General features: G+C 44.3%; 2 protein-coding genes across 2 annotated transcripts in view; both read left to right on the top strand.

Moving 5' to 3' along the window:
• Nucleotides 1-12,309, top strand: part of pkp2 (plakophilin 2) — a 33,778-nt gene extending 21,469 nt beyond the window's left edge. The window contains exons 8-15 of the mRNA XM_083794568.1: nt 1,506-1,683; nt 4,711-4,828; nt 5,488-5,649; nt 8,336-8,512; nt 9,436-9,589; nt 11,053-11,245; nt 11,710-11,797; nt 12,096-12,309. Coding sequence (XP_083650694.1) covers nt 1,506-1,683; nt 4,711-4,828; nt 5,488-5,649; nt 8,336-8,512; nt 9,436-9,589; nt 11,053-11,245; nt 11,710-11,797; nt 12,096-12,164 — 1,139 coding nt within the window. The 3' untranslated portion in view covers nt 12,165-12,309. The remainder of the gene's footprint in view (nt 1-1,505; nt 1,684-4,710; nt 4,829-5,487; nt 5,650-8,335; nt 8,513-9,435; nt 9,590-11,052; nt 11,246-11,709; nt 11,798-12,095) is intronic.
• Nucleotides 1-27,615, top strand: part of LOC310853589 (diphosphoinositol polyphosphate phosphohydrolase 3-beta-like) — a 113,380-nt gene that overhangs the window by 60,861 nt on the left and 24,904 nt on the right. The window lies entirely within an intron of this gene.

The raw sequence follows: 27,615 nt of genomic DNA, 5'->3' as shown, positions 1-27,615 counted from the left end.
TTGTGGAACCTGTCCTCATGACTCTTGTTCTCTCACCAGGTGTGTTGTGGAACCTGTCCTCATGACTCTTGTTCTCTCACCAGGTGTGTTGTGGAACCTGTCCTCATGACTCTTGTTCTCTCACCAGGTGTGTTATGGAACCTGTCCTCATGACTCTTGTTCTCTCACCAGGTGTGTTGTGGAACCTGTCCTCATGACTCTTGTTCTCTCACCAGGTGTGTTATGGAACCTGTCCTCATGACTCTTGTTCTCTCTCACCAGGTGTGTTATGGAACCTGTCCTCATGACTCTTGTTCTCTCTCACCAGGTGTGTTATGGAACCTGTCCTCATGACCCTTGTTCTCTCTCACCAGGTGTGTTATGGAACCTGTCCTCATGACTCTTGTTCTCTCACCAGGTGTGTTATGGAACCTGTCCTCATGACTCTTGTTCTCTCACCAGGTGTGTTATGGAACCTGTCCTCATGACTCTTGTTCTCTCACCAGGTGTGTTATGGAACCTGTCCTCATGACCCTTGTTCTCTCACCAGGTGTGTTATGGAACCTGTCCTCATGACTCTTGTTCTCTCACCAGGTGTGTTATGGAACCTGTCCTCATGACTCTTGTTCTCTCACCAGGTGTGTTGTGGAACCTGTCCTCATGACTCTTGTTCTCTCACCAGGTGTGTTGTGGAACCTGTCCTCATGACTCTTGTTCTCTCACCAGGTGTGTTGTGGAACCTGTCCTCATGACTCTTGTTCTCTCACCAGGTGTGTTGTGGAACCTGTCCTCATGACTCTTGTTCTCTCACCAGGTGTGTTATGGAACCTGTCCTCATGACTCTTGTTCTCTCACCAGGTGTGTTGTGGAACCTGTCCTCATGACTCTTGTTCTCTCTCACCAGGTGTGTTGTGGAACCTGTCCTCATGACTCTTGTTCTCTCACCAGGTGTGTTGTGGAACCTGTCCTCATGACTCTTGTTCTCTCACCAGGTGTGTTGTGGAACCTGTCCTCATGACTCTTGTTCTCTCACCAGGTGTGTTATGGAACCTGTCCTCATGACTCTTGTTCTCTCACCAGGTGTGTTGTGGAACCTGTCCTCATGACTCTTGTTCTCTCACCAGGTGTGTTATGGAACCTGTCCTCATGACTCTTGTTCTCTCACCAGGTGTGTTATGGAACCTGTCCTCATGACTCTTGTTCTCTCTCACCAGGTGTGTTATGGAACCTGTCCTCATGACTCTTGTTCTCTCTCACCAGGTGTGTTATGGAACCTGTCCTCATGACTCTTGTTCTCTCTCACCAGGTGTGTTATGGAACCTGTCCTCATGACTCTTGTTCTCTCACCAGGTGTGTTGTGGAACCTGTCCTCATGACTCTTGTTCTCTCACCAGGTGTGTTATGGAACCTGTCCTCATGACTCTTGTTCTCTCACCAGGTGTGTTGTGGAACCTGTCCTCATGACTCTTGTTCTCTCACCAGGTGTGTTATGGAACCTGTCCTCATGACTCTTGTTCTCTCACCAGGTGTGTTGTGGAACCTGTCCTCTCATGACCTCCTGAAGGAGCACCTGTCCCGGGAGGCCCTGTCCGTGCTGACCAGCACCGTCCTGGTTCCCTGCTCCGGCATCTCCGAGGGAGAGAACCCCAAGGACGACCTTCTGGCCGACCCCGAGGTCTTCCACAACACCACGGGCTGCCTGAGGTACGGCTGTACTGTAGTCACTGTATAGGGATGAACCCATTGAGACATTTGAGGCCGATATTGATATCTGATATAATTAATTGCTCTTATGGCCGATGTCGACATGATCTCATTCTGTATTAACCCATTTTGACCTGGGAACGATTCTGCAAATGTCTTCTAAATCCTGACTGTTTTCTTAAAAAGCTATGTTTCTATGTCAGCTCGGTGGCGCGCTATGAGCTTGTAGATCTGCTATTTTTCAATAGCTATATTATAACATAATGCTAACACCAAAAGGGGTTCCCGCTCAAAATGGGTTCAAATAATCACACCCGTGTGAAGTGAGGGGCACTCTTATCATCATCATTATATCGTACATAATCATATACATCACATTCCGTGCTCAGCCAATAGAATCATCACAACAGTCATTCCGACCAATCTCTTTTGGCGTCTTCACTTTTCTGCCCCCATGTTTATCTTCAATGTGTACTTTGCTCAGACAATCAAATCACCGCTATGGGGGTGATCAGCCAATCACAAGCCAATGTTTGTGTTCACACAGACCCACAAAGCAGGGCATAGGAGGGGCTACCGGTTAGTTTTACACTGATTTGAAGTGAGAACCAGCAGATTTGTGGCTCCACCATAGAGTATTAAAAGGAACCCCCCCCCCCCCTGCTATTCATGTCAGTGGAGGTTGCTCATTGGCGTTTTGAAGCACCCGGAAGAACCGTCTACTTCTGCATTTTTTTCAATTTAGACACCAAAATTTGTTGTCAAACAAAGTGCAAACAAATGGGGGCTTGGGCTCCACACCTGAGTCCAAATGCAGTGCAGAACATTCCCCATTACTTTGTTATATTATTGTAGTTAGTATGTTTCTCTAATGATCCAGATCCCTGTACTGTGTGTGTGTGTGTGTGTGTGTGTGTGTGTGTGCACGTGTGTTTACTTTGCATGCGTGCACAAACACGGCACTGTTGTATAGAATTACAGGCCGTGTTTTTGACACTTTCCATTTTAAGGAGGATATTTCATAATAATGTGAACAAGCGGAACTGAGCTATTAAAATCCTAACCGTGTGGGCTGAGGAGGTAGTCATTTTCTCCTGGTTAATTATAGTTGTTCTGCACGCAGTCAGACTGCTGTTATTAGGGAGTGAACAATCTGCCGCCATTGTGTTAGTTTTAAAATGCCCTCGTCAGAATCCTGTTGGAGTGCATAATAATCTGCCATTTAGGAGATACAGAAACCCTTATTAGAGTAGAGCCCCTTACAGTATGTGAGGCTTCTGGAATGCAAATAAACAGGATGAGAATGCCCACTGTAGTCTGAGACGTCCTTAGATTACAGCTCTGTGACAGCTTGATGATGATGAATCCGCTGGGAATAATCTTCTTATTGTGGAGGAAGGAAAAGCCATACGATACCGCATTGACTTTTCCCCCCTATAAAATCTGATATTATTGTCTACTCTCCAGTCTCCACCAGGCCGAAGGCATGGGGAGAGATAGCTCTGGTCCATAGCCTTCTACTGCTTCTACGATTCTGCCCTGCGCAGTATAAGGCTAAAGAACGTTTTTGCTACTCACCAAAACAAAGGCGGGTTGTGTCATTAGAAAGCCTACCTTCTTTAGTGGACGCACTCTTAGCCCCCCACCACACGTATACTATAAACGGTACTTTTTGGCCAGAAAGGGATTTATTTTAACCGGAGGAAAAATATTCTCTATGAGGCAGTTCTCTGGGCAATATCGGTAGAGGGCGCATTGGAGTAACTAAAAGTAGTAAACCAGTATTTTTTCTGGTGGAAAAGCCCTTTTGGCCAAAAAGTACCATTTATAGTATACGTGTGGTGGGGGGCTCAGAGTGCGTCCACTAAGGAAAGTAGGCTTTCTAAAGACACAACCCGCCTTTGTTTTGGTGAGTAGCAAAAACGTTCTTTTCATTTACGCTAAAGAGGAGAGGCTGGTCTGATTTCGATTTGAGATTTAAAACAGAAAGTCCCATAGCCTTATACTGCAGGGCAGTAGAAGGCTATGGACCAGAGCTACACATTATGCACACACATTCCTACTAGGCCGAGGAAGAAATGCCATATTTGCCGGTTATAGCGCCACCATGAGGCAGATTTGAGTAAAACACATTTCTGTAGATTACACGTACATATTTTATCCATACATCACACAAATCGGTGCACTTTCTACATAGAGACAGAGACACGTAACGGTGTATTCGATCTCATTACTGTCTCTGTCCAGTCAGTTTAGAGCTGGCCCAGTCTAACTTTGGAGAGAGGGGGTGGAAAAACAACAAAAGATAGCCTACTTTGGCAGCCCTTGTGCATGCAAATTTCTGTTGGTAGCAAACCACTCTCTCTCTCTCTCTCTCTCTCTCTCTCTCTCTCTCTCTTTCTCTCACTTGCACTGTTTTTCCTTTATTTTTTGACGATGGGTTCTCAGAGTGCGTTGTTGTTGTTATCATAGGAGGAGGAGGAGGAGGAGGAGTGGTCTCCTAGCAACCACAACGAAAAGACTAAATTATTTATCCACGTACCTCCTTCTCTTTGTCTCTATTTTTTGAGGGGCGCTATACACAGGTTTAATCTTTAGTTTAATGTTTGTTTTGTAAATGCATTGACAATGAAGGGAAAATAATGTGTAATTTACGTCATATTGTCTCTTTATTGTTAATGGCGTTAGATTTTTGGGTTCTGTACAGTATTAAAAAATGTTATATAAATATTTGACGTTTTTCAGAAAACTTAAGTCAGGATTTCGAAGGCCTTTTTAGAATCGGCCTCAGGCCTAAATGGGTTCTGCCCTGTAATTATAATCATATAAATTATATAGGAGCGCTTGTTGTAAATACCGCACATGTTGATTGGTGTTATGATCGTTAATAACAGTAAATACTCCAGGGGGCTATATTCTGTGTTGGCTTATAATGTTAGGACGTCTAGGTTTACTGGCTGATCACTATGATTTAACGAGAATAAATTAACAAATCGTTTCCTAGTGATTTGTTTTTTGTTTTTCCAGAAACGTAAGCTCGGCTGGACCGGACGGCCGTAAAGCCATGAGAGAATGTGACAATCTGATCGACTCTCTGGTCTACTACGTTAGACGGACCATCGCCGACTACAAGCCAGATGATAAGGTACATTATAAAACTACAAACCATTTATAAAACTACAAACCAGATAAGGTTCATTATTAAACTACAAACCAGATGATAAGGTACATTATAAAACTACAAACCATTTATAAAACTACAAACCAGATAAGGTTCATTATTAAACTACAAACCAGATGATAAGGTACATTATAAAACTGTCTACAAACCATTAATAAAACTACAAACCAGATAAGGTTCATTATTAAACTACAAACCAGATGATAAGGTACATTATAAAACTGTCTACAAACCATTAATAAAACTACAAACCAGATAAGGTTCATTATTAAACTACAAACCAGATGATAAGGTACATTATAAAACTACAAACCAGATGTTAAGGTACATTATAAAACTACGCTCTCAAGAGTTAAATTATTGTTAAACATCTGCATTACTTAATTTACAAGAAGTCTACACAATGTAGAAGATTGTTATTTTGATCAACGTTTGCCTGTTATGATCTCTCCTAATCAATACAGCACGGAATTGTGGACAGAATCTTACCAGACCCAAATCTTCTTTAGTTTTGGGTCTGAGAGGCTAAAAATGTCATCAAATGGTGGTCCGTGGAAGTTTTTCTTTCTTTCTTTTACAATTATTTTACTTGAGCTTATTCAATTCCTCTGTCTCCTCTCCAGTCCATTGAGAACTGCGTGTGCATCCTCCACAACCTGTCCTATCAGATCGAGGCCGAGCTTCCCCAGAAATACCTCAGCGACCTGGGCCAGTCCCGCCAGAGCCTGGCCCCCAGGGCCAAGAACGCAGGCTGCTTCAGCCAGCGCAGCGCTCGGATCACGGAGGTAGGAGGAACCGCTGTTGATTTCGTCGACTACCGTAATGTCCAGACTATAAAGCGCACCTGAATATAAGCCGCACCAGCAAAATTTAGGGGAAAAAACGAATGTGTACATATCCAAGCCGCACTGGACTATAATCCGCATAGAGGCCATAGCCAGCCATAGAGATAGATTTAGAAGGTCCCCTAGAGAAGCATAAGTTCAAGTCCGTTGCTCTCCCCATGTTCCCCATATATGGGGACTAGGTTGGCGGAGGGTGTGTAGAGCCCAGGATCACATTAGATAATTGACACATGGGTGAAAAATGGGTTACAAAATCGTGGGATAAGAATTATTAAAAAAGTCCCCTAGTGGCCGTTAGTTGTAAATAAATCCATAGATTAGCCGCACCGTTGTATAGGCCGCAGGGTTCAAAGCATGGGGAAAAAGTACCGGCTTATAGTCCGGAAATGTAATACCATGACGAAAAATGTTCGTCGACTACCTTTTTTCACTGACGGAAACTAAATGGAAACTACGTGAAAACTAAGCTACGATGACTAAGACTAAATGTATTGACAATTTCGTCAACAAGTGAAACTAGACTAAAATGTTAGGAAGGGACTAGTGGACAAGAGATCCACTCTAAGTAATTTTACACTTGGTTTGCACGCTGAACGGTGTGAGCTTGTAGATCGGCAATTTTCAACAAGTGTAAAATCACTCGACTGATTTTAAATCAACTAGATTTAGTCGACTCAGTGCTAAGATCACAGAGGTACACTACCCCATGGATCAGCGTTGGTTTTGACAGCACACTTTGATTTATAGTAGTTTTTAGTCATAGTCTTTTGAATAAAAATCTCATTTAGCTTTACTAGTCACATTTTAGTCAGCCGAAATGTTTTAGTGTTTTAGTCTAGTTTTAGTTGACTAAATATCATACGATGAGGTCATCACGTTTGGAAAAGACGTTTTTAGCCCAGGGAGTGTTTTTCGTTCAAAACAAATGTTTTCAATGGATTCAGAATTAAGACAAAACCCCTAAATGGTGTACATCATGACTGGAGATAGGGTTATTCATGGCACCCCAACTTTCAGCAGCTGTCACAGATTCAGAGACAGGGAACGATGAGATGAGATGAGATGTACTATAATATCCCTGCAGGGAAATCGATACGCAGATGTCACAGATTCAGAGACAGGGAACGAGATGTACTTTATTATCCCCGCAATATGGGAAATTGATACGTTACAGCAGCATAATGTAAAATTGGGCGCAGTACTTAGTTTAGACAGTATTTGGTAAAGAGTAGACTAGTCATTGGTTAAGACTAGTCATTGGTTAGACCAGTCCTTAGTCCTACAACTACAACCTATCTCTAACCCTCACCCTAACCCTAACCTCCCACGGGGGCAGCACACCTAAACCCAACCTTAACCCAAGTCTAACCAGTCTAAACTAAGTATGCACCCCCCGGGGAGTTCTTATGTGTTGTATATAGTCTGATGGCGGTATTGGCAGAAAGGAGAGTCTATACCGCTCTGTGTTCATTCTCGGAGGGAGGGTGAGCCTGCGACTAAAAGGTTCTCACTCTGTCCTGTAGGTCACCATAGAGTGGATGTGAGGGGTTTAGCCAGCATGGAGATCAGTTTGTCCCTGACTCTCCTCTCTGCGACTGACTGACTGACTGACTGACTGCAGCCCCTCCATCCTGAGGCCCACTGACCACAGAACTGGCCTTCTTTGTGATCTTGTTCAGTTCCCAGGCCTTAATCCCCCCCCCCCCACCCCAGCATACCACTGCATAAAACAGAACGCTGGCTACAACGGACTGATGGAACATTCTCAGTAATCCTGCTACACACATTAAAGGACTTGAGCCTCCTCAGGAGGTACAGTCTGTTCTGTCCCTTTGTGTAGACACTAGACAGCCTCCGCGTTGTCTCTCCACCTTTACATAACGTAAAGTACAAACACCTCACAATTGTACTCGAGTATTAACCCATACAAATGTCTTCTAAATCCTGACAGTTTTCTGAAAAAGCTATGTTTCTATGTCAGTCGTGCTTTGATTTTTTTTAAATAGCAGACCTACAAGCTCGTAGCGCGCCACTCGGTGGCGCGCTATGAGCTTGTAGATCTGCTATTTTTCAATAGCTAAAGCATAACATAATGCTAACACCAAAAGGGGTTCCCGCCCAAAATGGGTTAACAGTTTCCAATACTTTCACATCTACTCCACTACATCTCGGATGCAAATATTGTACTTTTACTCCACTAAATGTATTTGATTTTAGCTACAAGTTACTTTGTAGATTTTGATAATTGTTACAAAACATACATTTAACCACTTCAGCCCTATATACATTTCGGCCATTTGAAAATAGCCGATTTTACAAGCTCACAATGCGTCACGATGCGACGCATTGTGAGCTTGTAGATCTGCTATTTTCAACTTGAAATGGCAAATTCTGCACAATGAGTACTTTCTACTTTTGGTACTTTAAGTACATTTTGATGCAAATACTTTTACTCAAGTACATATTGACATACTTGTAACAGAGTACTTCTACATTGCGGTATTGATACTGTTACTTACTGTAAGTAAAAAACTAAATGCAGTACTATTTCCACCAATGCAGATTGTATTAATATCCCCTGTCTTCACTGCATGACTGAACCTGCTGCTGCTGCTGGTGGTGGTAGAAGGTGGAGCGCCAGCGCCCTCTGCTGGAGGAGAGGCCCAACCCGTGTGGCATGGAGTGGCTGTGGAGTCCCATCACTGTGAGGATGTACCTGTCCCTCATGGCCTGTAGTGGGCGCCACTGCACCCAGGAGGCTGCCGTGGGAGCGCTGCAGAACATCACTGCTGGAAACGGACGGGTAGGATGTAGGGGTTGTCTAGGTGGGGTTGGCGAAAAGGGTCTTTCTGTGTGGTATTTGCATGTTCTCCCTGTGTCCCCTAGGGTAGGTACCCTCACATGTTCTCCCCGTTTAGGTACCCTCACATGTTCTCCCCGTGTCCCCTAGGGTAGGTACCCTCACATGTTCTCCCCGTGTCCCCTAGGGTAGGTACCCTCACATGTTCTCCCCGTGTCCCCTAGGGTAGGTACCCTCACATGTTCTCCCTGTGTCCCCTAGGGTAGGTACCCTCACATGTTCTCCCCGTTTAGGTACCCTCACATGTTCTCCCCGTGTCCCCTAGGGTAGGTACCCTTACATGTTCTCCCTGTGTCCCTTAGGGTAGGTACCCTCACATGTTCTCCCCGTGTCCCCTAGGGCAGGTACCCTCACATGTTCTCCCCATGTCCCCTAGGGCAGGTACCCTCACATGTTCTCCCCGTGTCCCCTAGGGTAGGTACCCTCACATAAAACATGCAGTAATCCTGGTCTCTAAACTACCTCCCCCTGATCAGCAAGGTGAAAAGAAGCGGTTTGGACTCCTCATGCATAGAAGGAAGCATGGGGTCAGTCCGTTGCTCTCCCCGGGTTGGCAGAGGAAGTGTAGAGCCCAGGATTACGTTGGATTGGCACTGGGTGAAAAAAGAAAAGTACCAAAAGTAAATGTTCAGAATGTCCCAATTAAAGATTTTAAAATGTATAATAATCTTTTGAAAGTGGCAGATCGGCATTGCTCACAATGTGTCGCATCGCTATTATACAGTTTTGTTACACTTACAAATGTAAACCGCTTGTGTTCATATTTGGAAGCCTCGGTAAAGACTCCATAAATCAGTTTGTGTGTGTGTGTGTGTGTGTGTGTGTGTGTGTGTGTGTGTGTGTGTGTGTGTGGCATGCGTGGCCAGGTGACCGAGGCCATCGCTCACACCATCGTCCAGAGAGAGAACGGCCTTCATCAGGTCAAGAGGATGTTCCAGCATGGAGAGGCTGACGTCAGGAGGATGTGTGTGTCTCTGCTGAAGAACCTGTCGCGCTACCGGGAGCTCCACGCCGACATCGGTGAGAGCAGAGAGAGAGAGCACTACTCATTATACTGATGAAGGTCCTATTGAGCCAAACGTTGTACTTCTTTAACCCATTCTGACCTGAGATCAGATTCATACGAGGTTTCCCACTGGACACACACTGGTCTGATTAACCCATCTTTAACCATGACTTTTGGTAGTCATGGCTGCCAGTTCCCACCTGATGTTGTGTGGGAGTTCAGACTGATCCAGATCGTACTGAATAACTGCTAGCGTACATAATGTCTTGAGGCTAGGTCTGAAGTCTAAGATAAACACGTCCACTGGGCTGTGGTCTGCTCCGAAGAGGATGATGCGATCTCCCACCATGCAGCAGCACAGATTAGTCCCTGAACACTGGCCTTTCCCTTTGGGCTCAACCTTCTTCCAGGAGGAGGTTTCTGGGTTGAATTTCCACAGATCATTGAATAACTGCTTATCATTAAGGCCACCGAATATGTACAGCTCTCCATTGTAGGTAAAGGCTGAATGAACACAAAAGCGAAAACACAAAACTTCTGGAAGAAGCTGTGTGCTCATCCAGTGGTTAGTCTCTGTGTCAAACACGCTGTTGTGTATCTTGATGTGGTATCTGTCCGACCACCAGACACAAATTACAAACATATTTTTCCCGATGACGTTGGCAGAGTAAAGCCCTCAAACAGCAGGTGGAGTTCCTCTGGTGTTGATTAAAGCCCAGACCATTGTGCTGGTGTCATTACGTCATTTGCTGGGACGGTGCATACACATCGAAAATGCTGGGACGGTGCATACGGCGCAAAGTAACCACAGTATACCGCTAATCAACTTACAAATTACATTGGTATAACTAGCTGGTATAACTAGCTCCCAATGATGACGTAATAAAGATGTGGATTAAAGGACCCAATGCCAGAGTGTAATTGGTTTTCGATGGTGACGTAATGACTATGTTTTAGTGTCAGGAGGATTAAAGGTAATGCTACTATGTATGTGATCTGGCACCACTGCCGTATCAGGCACAAGTAGTCATTACGTCATTTGCTGGGACGGTGCATACGCATCGAATATGCTGGGAGTGGGACGGTGCATACGCATCAAAAGTGGCGCAAAGTAACCACAGTATACTGCTAATCAACTTACAAATTACATAGAGGCATTTTCTTTTATATATAGAAACTTGTACCATACTTAATAATACTACTTTTTTACATACATAAGAAAGTAGTATTTTTTATGTATGTAAAGTAGGTAGGTAGCAAATAGTTAAACCTAATAATTCAACATTTCAAACGTTCCTTCACAGATAAACTGAGATTTGACAGTTTGTAGCGGTCGAAAGTGCAGTTCTAGTTATTATAAGGGAGAACACAAAGACAAGAACACAACGACAAGAACACAACGGAGACGGCACTTGTTTCAGCCGACAAATATGACTGTCATAATTTATTTTCTTTTTTTTCTCTCCCTGCTCTAAAGTCAAACAGGTGCTGCCGGAGCTGGTGGGCATGTTGCCCAACTCGGACACGGGGGCGGAGCTCCCCACAGAGGTGACCGTGTCGCTCTGCCACGTCCTGACCAACCTGAGCCAGAACGACACGGCCAATGTCAAGGCCATCGTCAACCACGCCGCGCTGCCCAAGGTCATCAACATCAGCACCAAGGACAGCGGGTCGGTCATCTCACCTAATGAGCGCTATAAGCTGCTAGAAACCTACATCCAAACGGACTTGAGAAAAGAATCTGCCTAAACGTGGGAGGTTTTTCCACAAAAAACACTCCTTGGCCAAGGAGTGTTTTTCGTGCAAGACTAATGCTTGTAATGGATTCAGAATCATGAAAACCCCCTAGTTTGACATGTCACAAGCTACTTAGAGCATGATGACTTTTTGCCTTATATTGGTTGTCTATGGTGGGGTATACAAAATTGCCCATAACCTTTTTTTTTTCGCGATATTTCCGGCAGAGCAGACCTCTCATTCTGTGGGCCTTAATGACCAAATTAATAGAAAAAATACAAATGAAAAGTATGTCATGACATCGCAGGTCCTATACAACGCTAGTGTGTCTACAAAACATCTAAGCATGTTAGATTTATTGATACATTTTGGGATGATGTTGTTCTTCTGTTTTTAGCTACGGTCCAACGAGAGCAGGTCAAGCAGCGTGTGTGTTACTGCACAGCATGTGGAGTCACACTGAACTGCACGGAGCCTATAGGAAGGTTAGCACTCACACTCACACACACACACGCGCTCGCACACACACGCACACGCACGCACACACACACACCCCACACCACCCGCTTCAAATGTTATCAAACGATAATCACCAGTAGGTTACTTATCACTGGAATACAATGTGATCGGGAAACACGGAAGTGAAATGACTACCGCTGAAGAGAAAACACCATATATGCTATAGCCACTAGGGGGGAGTGTTGTGCAGGTGCCAGACATGTGTGAAAACAACATGTCTCTCTCTCTCTCTCTCTCTCTCTCTCTCGCTCTCTCTCCCCGCAGGCCGGCTACAGGAAATCAGATTTCATCAACGCTCGCTCCACCAAGGCGGTGAATTCATCCCGCGACTAACGGCCGAGCTACACCGATAAGAGTGTGCGTGTGACGTATGCGCAGTCCGCGGAAATAATGCGCGTGCCAAACGCTCCTGGCTAGCTGTGGGCGCAGCGCAGATTTGCTCCACTGTCTCCATTTGGGAGATTATTCGTGCACCATTACGCACGTAAAAAAATAAAAATAGAACCGATCCTATTTTTAGAGTATATGCGTAGCTATCCGGGGCCCGTGCTATCCCACGCACAAACGCACTCGGTGTAGCTCGGCCGTGCGCAGCAGCAGGAAGAAGACGGACCCAGGATGGAGGCTCCAGGGGCGCATTAGAAGAAGTCGGACCCAGGAACGAGGCTCCGGGGGGCGCATTAGAAGACGGACACCGGACCGAGGCTCCGGGGGGCGCATTAGAAGACGGACACCGGACCGAGGCTCCGGGGGACGCATTAGTCGACGTTTACATTTAAGGTCCAACATCACTCAATGCACCGATCAACCCGTGTAGTCTCAACTCACAAGCTAATGCATTTCTAAAAAAGGAATATACGTGGTTGACCTTTTTGAAATGTTCTCGGTTATTTTTCATTTTTCAAAACCAGACATTTTTTCACCTGGCGGCAGGGGAAACATTTTGTGGAGTTAACGTACTAAAGGAGGTGACACATGACACATTCACCGTTTTGTTGTGGAGGGGAACAGCAGTGACGGCAGTGAAAATGTCAACGCGTGCCATGTAGCATTTTCATGACAGCTTGGCGTTTTAGCTTAACCCATTTTGGGCGATGACGTATTTGCCTCTTTGAAACGGCTGACTGATACGCACGCCACTACTCCCTTCTTCGAGGGATGTGTTAAATGTTAGTCAATGGACAACATGCAGATACACTGCGTTGCGTGGCAACGATGAAAATATTGTGAAAATAATGTTTATAGACTGGGCCCGGATTTACCACTGGGCTCGGATGGGCTGCAGCCCACATGAAATTGTAAAAAGGTATTGCAATCCAATTCAAGTGAGATTTGTGTTTTAGTTATTGTATATTTAGTTGTGTTATGGTTGAAACATTGGCTACGTTTACATGAAGGGTGATCATTCCGAATAAATACTTCCGAATAAAATACATCCAATGTAATGTTTTTTGCCGCGAGTTTACATGGGAAATGGTCATTCCGAATGAGTGTTTATATGGAGAAGTGATAGAAGACATGATACATGTTAATTCACGTGAAACTACGCCATCTGTTGGACACATAAAATATAGGCAGTTCATTCATTGTGACTTTCAGACGAAAGACGACACTTTGAAATCCCATAATTTCATTCCGCAGTAGTTTTGAGGCTGCTGCTTGGATAGGGACGGACATATTATGTTTACCGTCTTTTTTTCCCCACCTGCTGCGGCTCCCCTTCTCCGCTGGGAAGGTGATCATCTCGTTTTTATGTGTAGCCTACTTTATTATCTACAGCACGGCCAGGGCACGCAACACACTGATTATTATTGTATCGGGTCGCTCGTTATTTTTGAGAGAGAGAGAGAGAGAGAGAGAGAGAGAGAGAGAGAGAGTGAGAGAGAGACCGTTGAACACACACACACACACACACACACACACACACACACACACACAAAATGCACGAAATAACGCGCTCTATGTGCAAACTCCTCGGCGCGCTTTGGATATGAGGCTTATGAGCGCCTTGGAGTTGGAGCGCAATGGAAATGAGCATGCTCAGAAAGACCAGAATGAATTTACATCCGAAGCAGTGTATACATGAGTCAAATTTTCTTTCAATCACATTGAACATCGGAGTAATCCGGCCAGTGACATCGGAATGGTTTTTAGATCGCATCGAGCGTTTTCATTCGGATGTAAGTTTTTGTAGGTGTTTACATAACAACGTTTAATAGGATTGAACTTCTATTCGGAATGAAAAGGGGATTTAACTGCTCATGTAAACGTAGCCACTGAGAGCTTCTGCTCTTTTGTGTGCACTGCAGACAGCGCCTGCTGTGGTGTGGGCTGTGGGAAGCCTGATCCTGCATGTCTGAGAGGTTATTTTGACAGTTTTGTTTATTATTTTTGCCCATGAAGCTTTCAGAATGTTCCCCTTCCATGACCATCATCATCCATCACCATTCTATCATCTCAGAGATTTTTCAGATTTGTCAGATCGACCTGTCTGTCTGTCTGTCTCTCTCTCTTTTGGGTGGCTGGGTACCCCAAAATTAAACCAAATTAAATTTCGCACAGCGCGGCCGAGGGGGGCCCCTGAAATTTAGTCTAGCCCGGGTGCCATTACTACTGTAAATCCGGCCCTGGTTATAGAACTAACTTGAACTAAAACTGTGTAGAAATAATGTACAGCGGTGGTTGCCATGATCCAGGAACGCTCGGGGTCAAATGGACCTTTACAGGTCTGGAACTCTGAGGTATGGTGGAAATTAACTTACTCGCTGCCTAGATCGTCTCTTCACGTCTTTTGGTCTTTTGGCCCTCGGCGCCGAAATCGTCTTTTGATGTATTTTTTTATATTTATTGATTACATTTCATAACGCTGTTCTGCACGTGTCTGTATCGCTCCGGTTGCCGTGCGACGGAAGTACAGTACAGTACAGTAAAAAAAACGAAAAATGTTAGTGAAAAGTCAGCGTGCTTATGATGTCTTATGGGAACAGATTTTTTTTTAATCCATTTAGCGAGTATGATCACTTGTAACAGTAGCAACATAATGTAGTTTGCATGTTCTCCCCGTGTCCCCTAGGGGTAGGTACCCTCACAAAAAACATGCAGTAATCCTGGTCTCTAAACTACCTCCTCCTGGCCAGCCTGATGGAGGGGAAAGGAACTGGTCGGAATAACGTGTTCCTTCCACGTGCTACGTCCGGTCTGGGAAATTCCCCCCTATCAGGTGAAAAGAAGCCGTTTGCACTCCTAATGCAAGGAAGCATGAGGTCAGTCCGCTGCCCCCCCCCCCCCCCCCCCAGAGGAAGTGTAGCACCCAGGATTACATTAGATAATTGACATTGGGTAAATATTAATTATATTTTAATGTAGGAAAAGGAAATGGGATTTTAACTCGAGTAAAACCATACTCGAGTCACAGACCATAAATTGGTCTGTGATCCACAAATGGGTCCCGACCCACTGTTTGGGAAACACTGGATCCTGACTTTGAGGTCAACTTCACATTCCGGTCCTTGTAAGGGGAAAAGTGATTTGAGAATCACTGCTTTACAGTGCTGTGCATCTCATTATGAATGGCACCAAAATGTCCTTTTATACTAAAGCATTTATGAAGGAAGGAAGCTAACGAAGTAAAATTGTTCATGTTGATGAGCAACAATGTAATATAACGTTACAGTTACAGAATCGAGAACCACAATTGTTAAGAGAAACTGAATCATGAACTCATAAGAATTAACATTGTATACCCTTGCTCTTATAAATAAACCTTTTACCAATGCTGGCATGTTTATTTATGACAGTTCTTTATTGCAAAACAATGGTGTCATGTGTACCTATTCTATGGCAACTCTTGTACAGGGAGAGAGAGATCTCTTTGCCAAAAATAGCCGATATACAATCTCATAACGCGTCACATTGTGATGCGTTATGAGCTTGTACATCGGCTATTTTTGGCGAACATATGGACCCAGACAGTCTGTTTAATTTTACACTCTCAAGAGTTAAAGATCTAATAAGGGTCCATTTGGTTACCAACGGTGTCTGTCATTTCGATGGGGACCACCTGGAACCTCCTCCGGAAACCCAACAAATCTGCCACAGGAACATAATAAATCCCCGGGGAGAATGGTCTGGCACTCCTCAGTTTGAATTACAGTGCGCTCACCCCAGAGTTGTGGGTGACCAATCAATCAGAGCCCACTATTCAAAGTGAGACTTTTTTGTTGTTTTTGTTGAGATGTTGGAATCTGTTTGTAACCCGGCCCTTGGAAATAAATCTTCCACACCGAAGTTCCAGACTAATAATATCTACACCGTGATATTAGTCTGGCCATGACAGGCTATCAAGGACCACTGGTGGTCCCCGGACCACTGGTTGAGAACCACTGGGCACGCGCACACACTGCATGCACTGCACACGGAGTCACGGCCGTGTCAAAACACAGGATATTGCTATCTCGGAAATCCATGTCGGCTAATTTCTTATTTTAAAAAGTAATTTTTCCACAGGGACTCTGTGTGCTGTAATTGCCCTCAATCCCAACCGGTATACGCTTTGAAGAGGCCTCGCTGGATTCGAGGCAAGATTTGATCACGGCTTTAGTCAAAGTCAAATTAACATCCTAGTAATTATAGTTTCAGATTTGGCGCTATAGCCCCTCCTATGTTCAGCTTTCCCACCCTTAAACATGATCATCAGGTATTATTATAATGGGCCTATAAGGAGGAAGAACGTTTAAAAACATTTGTTAAAATGATGTTTTTATGTGGACACGCCCACCAGTTCATTAAGTAAACCTAATCCAGTCCCTCCGCCTCCTACTTTAAAACCACCCACCTGTCCTAGTCTCCCCCCCCCCCCTCCTTACAAAAGGACTGCCCATGGCTCTGCCCAATTGTTTACAAAATGGGTCTATTTCCTAATGATCGATGCATTCACCCCGACAACGTGTGATGATAGAACTGTTGTTGAGATAGGGCATAGGTAGATTATCTGTGCATTTATGGATGCGCGGTGGTTCAGGGGTAGAGTGGCTGGATGGTAACCTCAAGGTTGCCAGTTCGAACCCGGGCTCCCCCAGAGTTAGTGTCGAAGTGTCCTTGAGCAAGACACTGAACCCTCAATTGCTCCTGATGTGGTGGTTGGTGCCTTGGTTTCCGCTGCCATCAGTGTATGAATGTGTGTGTGTGAATGGGTGAATGTAATGCACAATCTCTGTAAAGCGACTTTGGATAAAGGCGCTATATAAATGCACCATTTACCATACCATTTACCATTTGAAACACACCTAAAAGCAGTTGCAGCGTTTTGCCTCTGGAGGGCAATGCTGTGTCTTTGGAGGCTTTTTTTTGTGCTGCAGTTTTGATTGATTGTTTGAGACAGAAAGTGCACAAATGTTAACCGTTTTTTAGTTTGGGATAATAATCACTTGACTGCATATACTTGCAATAATGCCTCAGGGGGGGGGGGGGGGGTGTTGTGTTTATAGATAATGTCACAGATGACAGACAGGTGTGTGTGTGTGTGTGTCCGTGCATGTGCGTGCGTTATTTCATATGCAAATTGTTCATCCCGAGGTGCTCAGATAACAAAATATTCAATTTTATTTTAATAATTGGATTCACAGTCTCAACAGCCTTCTTCTTCTTACTTGTTTTGTTTGCGTTGCAGTGTGAGTGACAGCGGAGCGATGGGCTGTGGTCCCGGATTCACGTACGTCGGTGGTCCTCAACCAGTGGTCCGGGGACCACCAGTGGTCCTCGAGGGGGTTCCAGGTGGTCCCCAGTTAAACTTAAATGATGGAGAGTTGGAGGTAACCAAATGGACCCTTTATTATAGATCTTTAACTAAGTTGAGAGCGTAAAATGAAACCAAATGGACCCTCACCGCACGGGTCTGCAGTTGGTTTCATTTTACGCTCTCAGTCTCGAGAGTAAAATTATTGTTCAACGTCTGCATTACTTAATTTACAAGAAGTCTACACAATTATAGAGTGTATAGAATAATAGTTTGCCTGTTATCTCTCCTAATGTTACCAACATAAGTTCTGCATGGAATTGTGGACAAAATCTTATCCAACGATAACAGGATATTCTTTAGTTTTGGGTCTGAGAAGCTAAAGGTCATCAAATTGTGGTCCGTGGCTCAAATGTTGGCCTATAATAAATAAATAATGTATTGTAATAATGTAAATATGAAAAAGGTTGAAAACCACTGATCTACTACAGTATCAGTGGTTTCCAAACCTTTTTAAGCTCAGGAGAACCCCTAAAAAGACGTTTGGCCTCCGGGACCCAAACTATAGTGAAAATCACACCCGTGTGAACTGAGTGGTGCAATTCCCCTCTCTCCCCCCTCTCTGTTTCTGGCACAACAGCGCCCCTACTGGTACTAATAGTGTACTAATGGTGCTCACAGTCCCATAGGTGCATGGGTGGGCGGGTGAACACGGACATTGCTGTTCCTTGGAGTGGCTGCACCACTCAAAAATCTGAAAATATCCGATGTACAAAACTACAAGCTCACAGCGTGCTGCGATGTCACCTTGTACTTCGGCTATTTTAGCTCACGCACACACTCACACTCACGCACACACACACACACACACACACACACACACACACACACACACACACACACACACACACACACACAGAGAAACACACACAGGCTCACAATCACACTCAAAGACGCACAGGCGCACACACTCAGGCACACACAGGCACACACACATGTGCAGGCACACACACTGTCTCACACACATGTACAGTACACACACACTGTCTCACACACAAACACAGGCACACACACGCACACACAACACAACACAGGGACATTTTCATTGCACACATGCACTGTCTTAATATCGCCTGCAGAGGGCAGTAGTGCTGAAGCATTAACACATTATCCCATGCAGTCAGAGGTGGACAGTAACTCTTACTTACATTTACTTACATATATATAGATAAAGCATACATTTGAAAATAGCAGATCTACAAGCTTGTATAGATCAGCTACTTAGTAGTACTTTCTCCTTTTGGTTCCTTTCCTTTTTGATACCAATACTTTTGTACTTTTACCCAAGTACATTTTGTATTCTGTACTTGATAGTGTTACTCGTAACAGAGTGAGTACAAAATGTGAGTAGACCTTTTTACTGATGAATTGAACACGGTGGACCCTATTGTAAACAGGTGTCATGCGTCGTCCACAGTTAACAGTCTTCGTATTGAATGGTGCTTGGAAATGTACTGTGATTATGCAAATAACTGTTAATAAATTATTCAATCAACCAATCAAAATGTTTCTCCACCACTACATGTGGTGCAGTGAAGCGTGACTGCAGGGGGGGGAGACGAGTGAGGCTTAACTTCATTAGAAATGGTCCCTGTGATAAATCAGTCCGTCCCCAAACGGAGCTAATCAAATTAATAACACATGAATTCATCCATTTTTCTAACCCTATCTTTTATTCTTTTATTAAGATTAAGATTAAAATCCAAAAATTGTCTATTTTAGAGCTATACTGTAAACTTCTCTGCACTTTTGTTCCTTTTGTTTTTCCTCCCCCTTCTCTCTCTCTCTCTCTCTCTCTCTCTCTCTCTCTCTGTCTGTCTGTCTGTCTGTCTGTCTGTCTGTCTGTCTCTCTCTCTGTGTGTGTGTGTGTGTGTGTGTGTGTGTGTGTGTGTGTGTGTGTGTGTCTCTCTCTCTGTCTCTCTCTCTGTCTCTTTCTCTCTGTGTGTGTGTGTCTCTCTCTGTGTCTCTCTCTCTCTCTCTCTCTCTCTCTCTCTGTCTCTGTCTCTGTCTCTCTCTCTGTCTCTTTCTCTCTGTGTGTGTGTCTCTCTCTCTCTCTCTGTGTGTCTCTCTGTCTCTCTCTCTCTCTCTCTCTGTGTGTGTCTCTCTGTGTCTCTCTCTCTCTGTCTCTCTCGGCTCGGTTCTGTAATCCTATTTAATTACGCTGCAGGACCTGATGCAGCTTATTTGGGGGAGCAAAGTCCACGATTTCTAACTAAGCCGTGAGTTATAGCATCTCTAATGAAACCCAAATCCTTCCAACAATATTTGTCTAGCCACGGCTTAGACGGCAGCATTCGTCAGATTGTCCTCGGTAGAATTCATTTAGGGAAAAATGGGTTTTCCCTACAAAAGAGCCATTTATTTCTGTGATGCAATTAAGTGTTCCAGAAAGATTTATCCGCAATTCCTGGTTCCCTTTGTCTCGTATGATGAACATTGAAGGATTATAAGGATGTTATTGTCTGGCTGTGTTGTGATTGTTCTTACACCGTAAGCTCTGACAAAAAGTCTCAAACTAAATCATGGGGGGGTTAAACGAGGGGTTCATAAGGGTCACTATAAGCATGTAACAGTCCTTTTACAGTTCGGTATACAGTAGCAAACCGTACCGTACATGCTAGTGGTGTAGAAAATTATCCATCCAGCAATGCACCGCGATTCGGCCGTTCAAGATTCTGCATCGACGCAGCAACCTGTCATTATTGATAATCAAAGCCTACATGCAATTATATATGCATATAGTCTATCTATGTACTCTATGGACCGGCCCAACTATAGGAACAGACTCGGAACAGCCCAACTAGGTGTAACGCCCGGGATTCTAACTTGTAGTCGATATTAGACTTTATATTAGACTCTGTATTAGACCAGCTCAGACTTTATATTAGACTCTGTATTAGACCAGCTCAGTGGCCTTGTGGTTAGAGTGTCCGCCCTGAGACTGGGAGGTCGGGGTTCAATCCCCGGCCGGGTCATACCAAAGACTGTAAAAATGGGACCCAGTGCCTCCCTGCTTGACACTCAGCATCAAGTGTTGGATTTGGGGGTAAGTCCCTGCGACATACTAGCGTCATGTCCAGGGGGTGTACTTGTACATCAAGCTGCCTCACGCTACAGAAACAGGAGATAGGCTCCTGCCCTATGGGCCCCATGGGTCCCAGATTTGAGATTTCTATCTCTGGGACCCAATGTATATTGTAAAATCAATGTTAATTTAACTCTTGAGAGTGAAATGAACTCTCTGAGTTACAGACCCATAAGGGTCCATTTGGTTCCTAACTATGATTTAGGACGGTGGTAGTAGTGACCCCCTGGAACTGCCTCAAGGACTCCGTCAAGGACCCCACTTCTGTGAACCGTGGCCCTAGATAACGTTACGTCTATCTCCCTCATTAACCCTATGCCGATGGGCTGGGGCCTATATGTGTGCACAGGGCCTATATGTGTGCACGGGGCCTATATGTGTGCACGTGGCCTATATGTGTGCACGGGGCCTATAAGTGTGCACGGGAAATGCTGTGAGCGCCGGAAAATTATATTTATAGACCAACCACCAATATGAGCCAAAATACCAACGTAGCCGATGGTAGCAGGTGGCAAGACACACGAGAGTGGTTTTGTTTACTATTTTGGGGGGGGGGGGGGGGGGGGGGGGGGGGGGGGGGGGCATGCATTCTTTATAGTGGCGGTTAAGTGTTCAGATGAGGAGTCCACGCAAAGTCCTCTTGAAGATCTAAGGCCTCGATCGTTCATACTGCAGTCACATCCGGTCAAATCTGATTCAAATCCCGTTTATTTCTCAAATCCGATCCATTAGCCTGACCGTTCACACTGCATTTGCAACAAGTGGCCAGATCGGATCTGTCACAGATCTGTGTGTTCAGACTGGCAGCCAAATCCAGCCTGAACCAGATCTGTGCCACATCCAGATTGGAATCTGATTTGTTTAGATATAGGTCTAAACACAAACAAGTCTCATGGAATCAAAATTGTATTTTTGGGGTGGTTAAATCAGATCACTGCGTTCAGACTTCAGAGACGGATCTCCTGAAGTCAGATTTGAATCGGATTTGAAACCACCTCTGAATGTGGCTCAATTAAGCCACATTTGTAAAAATCGGATTCCATGTGACTTGTTTGCGTTTGGACTTATTTTGGATGTATCAGTTTAGACTGATTCAGGCTGTGAGTGGGCCTACATGTGTTTTCAAAAAGAGGAGCAGGCTATCTATCAAGTATCATGTAACATAACATTACACACAACCTGATCCATTTCTTTGGATCATAATTTATTGGACAATCCAAACATTGTACATAAGGCTTGAATGTGATTAAATACGTTATCAAAGCCCTTTATGTTGTAGTAATGTTAAATAATATGATGTTACTTTGCGCATTTTTGCAACACACGCTAACTTCATCTTTGGCAGCCTGTCCAAAATATTTCCTCTTAACCCATTTTGGGGCGGGAACCTCTTTTGGCGCGTTACGAGCTTGTAGATCTGCTTGTAGGTCTGCTATTTTTGAAAAATCGAACGACTGACATAGAAACATAGCTTTTTCAGAAAACTGTCAGGATGTAGAAGACCTTTTTAGAATCTGATCTCAGGTCAGAATGGAAAACTGTCAGGATGTAGAAGACATTTTTAGAATCTGATCTCAGGTCAGAGAGTGTTCCACTTCTGAAGGCCTCGGTGACTGAGTGTCTGTCCTTGAAACGGAACAATTTGACACTTTTAAGATCGAAAAGAATGAAGTCTTTCAGAACGCAAATAGTGGAAAGTAGACCCCCTCCCCCTCCCCTCCCCCCTCTCACATTGGGTCTCTTTGTCAGTGTTATTGGCTGCAATGAGGAAAAAAAGTGAAATATTCACTTGAGAACATTTGCGATGTAGAGGCTATAATGAAACCATAGACAAAAGACCTGCACTTCACTTTGGATCGGCATTTGAACGCGAGTGTGTGTGTGTGTGTGTGTGTGTGTGTGTGTGTGTGTGTGTGTGTGTGTGTGCGTGCGTGCGTGCGTGCGTGCGCGCGCGCGCGCGCTCCTCACGGATCTCGTGAGAATGTGTGGAATGTCGAACCGCTACAGAGTGATGTCACAAAGACAATGAAGAAATGTTCTCCTGAAAAAAGGGAAAAAAAGTGCAGCTATGGTGGATGTTGTTTATCTTGGAACCGCATTGCTGTACAGTTTATACAGTACTGTGTACAGTGGAATGTTCTACAATGAGACGTGTGTCCCATAATCCCTTGCACCTGCTTTGTTGGGAAATGTTTGCTGTCATGACGGTGCAGTAAATCCCTCCACATATATTCTCTGTTTTTGAAATTGCTTCAGACCTTGGATTTATAATCCAATGATGTATACAAAACGGTCCCCTAATCTAGTAGAATAGACCCCAGTCCTTTGCTGTGTTTTTTGTCTCGTTATACGTAGTGTATATATGCACATACTGTAGGTGAAAGTCGTCCTCTGCATTTTACCCATCCTAATAGGTGAGCAGCCATGCTGCGGTGCTTGCGGGGAGCGAGTCTTGTCAGGGACACACATCGACACATTGCTGGCCTGGCCTGGAATCGCACCTGCGACAACCGACCAGGGGCTCACTGACCACTCAAGCTATGGCCGCCACACACATTTTTGCCATAGTATTTTGCTATGACATACAATACGTCGGTTAGACATACTAACTAGTCCGACAACACCGTCGCAGGTTACAACTATCCCGTGGCGGGTTAACACTCACCCGTGGCTCCCGACGTGTGTGGCAGGTTAAAACTAACCCGTGACCGGTTTGGGTTTTGGGTAGGTTGTCGGACTAATGCCTGCCGGACTGTATGTTGGACCAAACACATGCCCCCTTCTTTCTTTCTTTTTTAATGGTTTTTTTGTGGCTTTTGCATTTATTTTATATGTTTATAGAGGGACAGACAGTAGGCTGACAGGAAATGGGGAGAGAGAGATGGGGGGGGGGGGGGAGACGTGCAGTAAAGGCCGTCGGGATCGGGAGTCGAACCCGCGGCACGCTGCCAGACTGGATTCCCAGCCAAGGTGCCTGGACCATTGAGCCATGGCCCAGGCACACATGCCCTTCTACGGGGACATTGAACAATGAACAATAATTCAAGTCAAGAAGCATGCCATGCAGTTTACTGTAGCCAGTCAACTGCATGGCACATTGGCCTGAGCAGACCTTTCTCAAGAGGAATACAATGTCTCAGAACAGTACAGTACAGAACAGAACAGTACGCTGAACACTGCACACTTCCTTGAACTCCCTCCTGCCATTTCCTCTGAACTTTTCTGAAATGGAATTTGAACCTCCTTTTCTTTCCTGGATTCAGGACCAACATCTGAGGGTTTAATTATTATGATCATTGTCTGTTGAATTACAAACGTCTCTTCAACACACAAGTGGGCCTTCTTAAAAGAACACAAATAAATCTGAATCGGCTGAAGTGGCTGTACTGTACTGTACTGTACTGTACTGTACTGTACTGTACTGTACTGTACTGTACTGTACTGTACTGTACTGTACTGTACTGTACTGTAATACATTAATGCATGAAACGAATCTAAATGATTGAGACTACAGTGCATAATACTATGTAACGATAGGCAGCATGAATCGATTCAAACTGGTGGCATTTTAAATCGTGATTATTTCGCAATTTGAATTGTGATGCAAACGGCAGAGGTCATCTTTTGGTCATTTGTCTGGAAAAGAAAATTGTCTTTTAAAAATAAATCATGATTTTTTTTTATCGTGAACCTAGTATCGTGATTCGAAGTTTAGTGAATCGATAACAGGCCGGCATTATATGCAGTATATACATTATATACAGTATATACATTATATACAGTGACATTATGGAGAATTAATAAACAAAATGAGGAAGAATTGAGAGAGGAAAAAGAGGAAAAGACGAAGTGCTGAGACAGAGAGAAAAGAAAGACTGGAACCACCAGTGTTCCTATAATTCATATTGATTACTGATTAAACTACAGTATATAACCAAGTTTATAAAATTCCACACAAGCTCGTACAAAAGAGCCATCGATTAAGACCGAAGGCCAGAGATAAAGCATCGAGCGTGGCTCGATACAAACCTAATCTGGTGCAGGCCGACTCAAGGACGGTCACTTAATACGTCCTTTCACCCGGAGGTCAAGAGAGCAACGGAGACGAATGATTATTCAGGTTATTGTTTTTGGCAATAATCCAATATACGTGACAATAGAAGTGTAATGTGTGTGTGTGTGTGTGTGTGTGTGTGTGTGTGTGTGTGTGTGTGTGTGTGTGTGTGTGTGTGTGTGTGTGTGTGTGTGTGTGTGCGTGTTCGTGTTCGTGTTCGTGTGCATGTGTGCGCGCTGGGCTTACAGTTAAGAACAGATCCAGGACGAAGGTCAGGTCTGGCATTTAGAGGGTCACGTTTAGGTGCTGGCTCCGAGTTATGCCGGCTTTATAATTAGTCGTGCACCGAAAATAGTAGATTCACAAGCTCACAACCTGTCACGGCGTGACATGTTTTGGACTTGTAGGTCGACTATCTTTGGTGCGAAACACAGGCACGCAATTTTGTGTGTGTGTGTGTGTGTGTGTGTGTGTGTGTGTGTGTGTGTGTGTGTGTGTGTGTGTGTGTGTGTGTGTGTGTGTGTGTGTGTGTGTGTGTGTGTGTGTGTGTGAGCTGTCACTCCACCGATATGCAGTGATATGACATGAGGTGTCACTGATCCCAGATCAGCTGTCACACCACCGATATGCAGTGATATGACATGAGGTGTCACTGATCCCAGATCAGCTGTCAGTCACACCGCCACATATGCAGTGATAGAAGAGGTCAATTTAGCAGTGGTGGAAATTAACTACGTACATTTACTTAGTACTGTATAATTAAGTACAATTTTTAGGTATTTCTACTTTACTTGCAGTATGTAAAGGTTTCAGTACTTTTACTTTTACCCCACTACATTTCAGAGGCAAATATTGTACTTTTACTCCACTAAAATTATTTGGCAACTTACTAGTTACTTTGATAATTATTAGTATACATTAAACACTTCAGCCCTGTACTGTATATACATTTAATGCGGCCATTTGATAAATAGCCGATCTACAAGCTCACAATGCGTCCCAATCCGATGCATTGCGTGCTTGTAGATCTGCTATTTTCAAAATATTGTTTTTTATTGATTTACAGACGGAACAGACAGAGATTTCACAGATTTTGTGTAGGATTATCGACTATTATTAATAATACAAAATGAAATTGATTTGTTTGTTTAACCCATTTTTCGGGGAAACCCTTTTGGTCTTTTAAACATGTTATAATTTAGCTATTGAAAAATAGCAGATCTACAAGCTCATAGCGCGCCACCGAGTGGCGCGCTATGAACTTGTAGGTCTGCTATTTTTGAAGAATCGTTAAAATTAGCCTCAAATCTTTCAGAAAATTGTCATGATTTAGAAAACTTTTTTTTTTAAATTTCGACGTCAGGCCTGAATGGGTTAAATGTTGTTACTCTTCGCCAACAGCGTGTTGACGGTTGGAGTCTTTAGGTATATAATAGTCCAAGACTTTTGAGCAATCACATCAACATGCTGTGCTGCTGCCTCTAAATCCTGACAGCAGCTGTCACACATCCCCGTCGCCCCCACGCACACACTCTTCAGGAAGATCAACTGGGATTTGATTTATTTACACGCCATAAAGAGCTGAACCAAATGTTTCAGACTGTGGAAGACATTGTATTCAGTTCCAAGGCTAGAGATATGATCCACCGACGTTGGGATGACATATGCTCTCACCAAAACGATTGCTGCTGAGATGAAAGTGAAACAGAAACGGCGTGAGTTTTCTTAAGACCTCCCGATCGCACTGTCACAAATGAAACGAGCATTTCAGGTGGTGCACACGTAGGGTGTGGACAGGCTATCTCCTTTCTCTGCAATCTTTTAGGTTTTTGGACACAGAGAGACACCGACACATGACGCCACGTGCCTACGGCCTAGTATACCACCTATAGCAGATATGAAAACGAGGATAAGAACAGAATACTGTACTGTACTGTACTGTACTGAAAACAAGGATAAGAACAGAATGAACAGGAACAGAGCATGCATATGATATCATCGTGCACAGACAGACAGACAGACGTTCGTCTCTCTGATAAAGTAGCTGACGGTCATCGTATCATGGCTATCATTATGCTCCTTATGTTTCACCACTCGGTCAAGCAGATATAAGGTCATAAGTCATGACAGTTAAGTCCTATTCGTAGTCTTTTTAGTTGATTAGTAAAAAAAAACAGATGTGTTGACGTGTATAGCAATGTGTTTGGGTTGAGCGTTGAGTGGCTTGTTATCACCGTGGCATGACCGTGACGTCATGTTGTAGTTTTTGGTTGGTCACCTTACCGCCTAAGACTGGAGTATGAATAGGCCTCATACCTTCCCACCACTATAAGATTCATGGAAGCTGTACGTACAGTATCATGGCGTACTGCTGTTCACGGAACGAGCAGGGAGGGGATGGAGGGGACGAGCAGGGAGGGGATGGAGGGGACGCTGTTCACGGAGCGAGCAGGGAGGGGGTGGAGGGGATGGAGGAGAGAGAAAGCCAAGCCATCCGTATGTTTGTGCCTCATCAGCAGCAGCATGTCCGGCTGTCATGATTAATGTTGTCAGACATGAGTGTTGAGGGGAATTTAAATTGACCACAGCATACACTCACTCACACGGACTCACCTACCCACATATCCAAACACACACACACACACACACATATGCATGCACGCATAACTGTCCAAATTAGCTACTTGTGATGCTAGAGAGAAGTTCCATTTGAACCTGAACACTCACTCAATGTCACTCACTCAAAAGGACACGCATGCACAAACCAACCGTCACACACACAGTCATCTGATGCAAATGTACAGGAGCTACTACTGTATAGCACATAGCTGAGAAGAGAGCTGTGTCACTA

This window comes from Protomyctophum parallelum (assembly GCF_964188405.1).
Source record: "Protomyctophum parallelum genome assembly, chromosome: 22".
NCBI classification, from domain to species: domain Eukaryota; kingdom Metazoa; phylum Chordata; class Actinopteri; order Myctophiformes; family Myctophidae; genus Protomyctophum; species Protomyctophum parallelum.
Note: the sequence above shows the minus strand (reverse complement) of the source record. Positions and strands in the feature narration are given on the sequence as shown.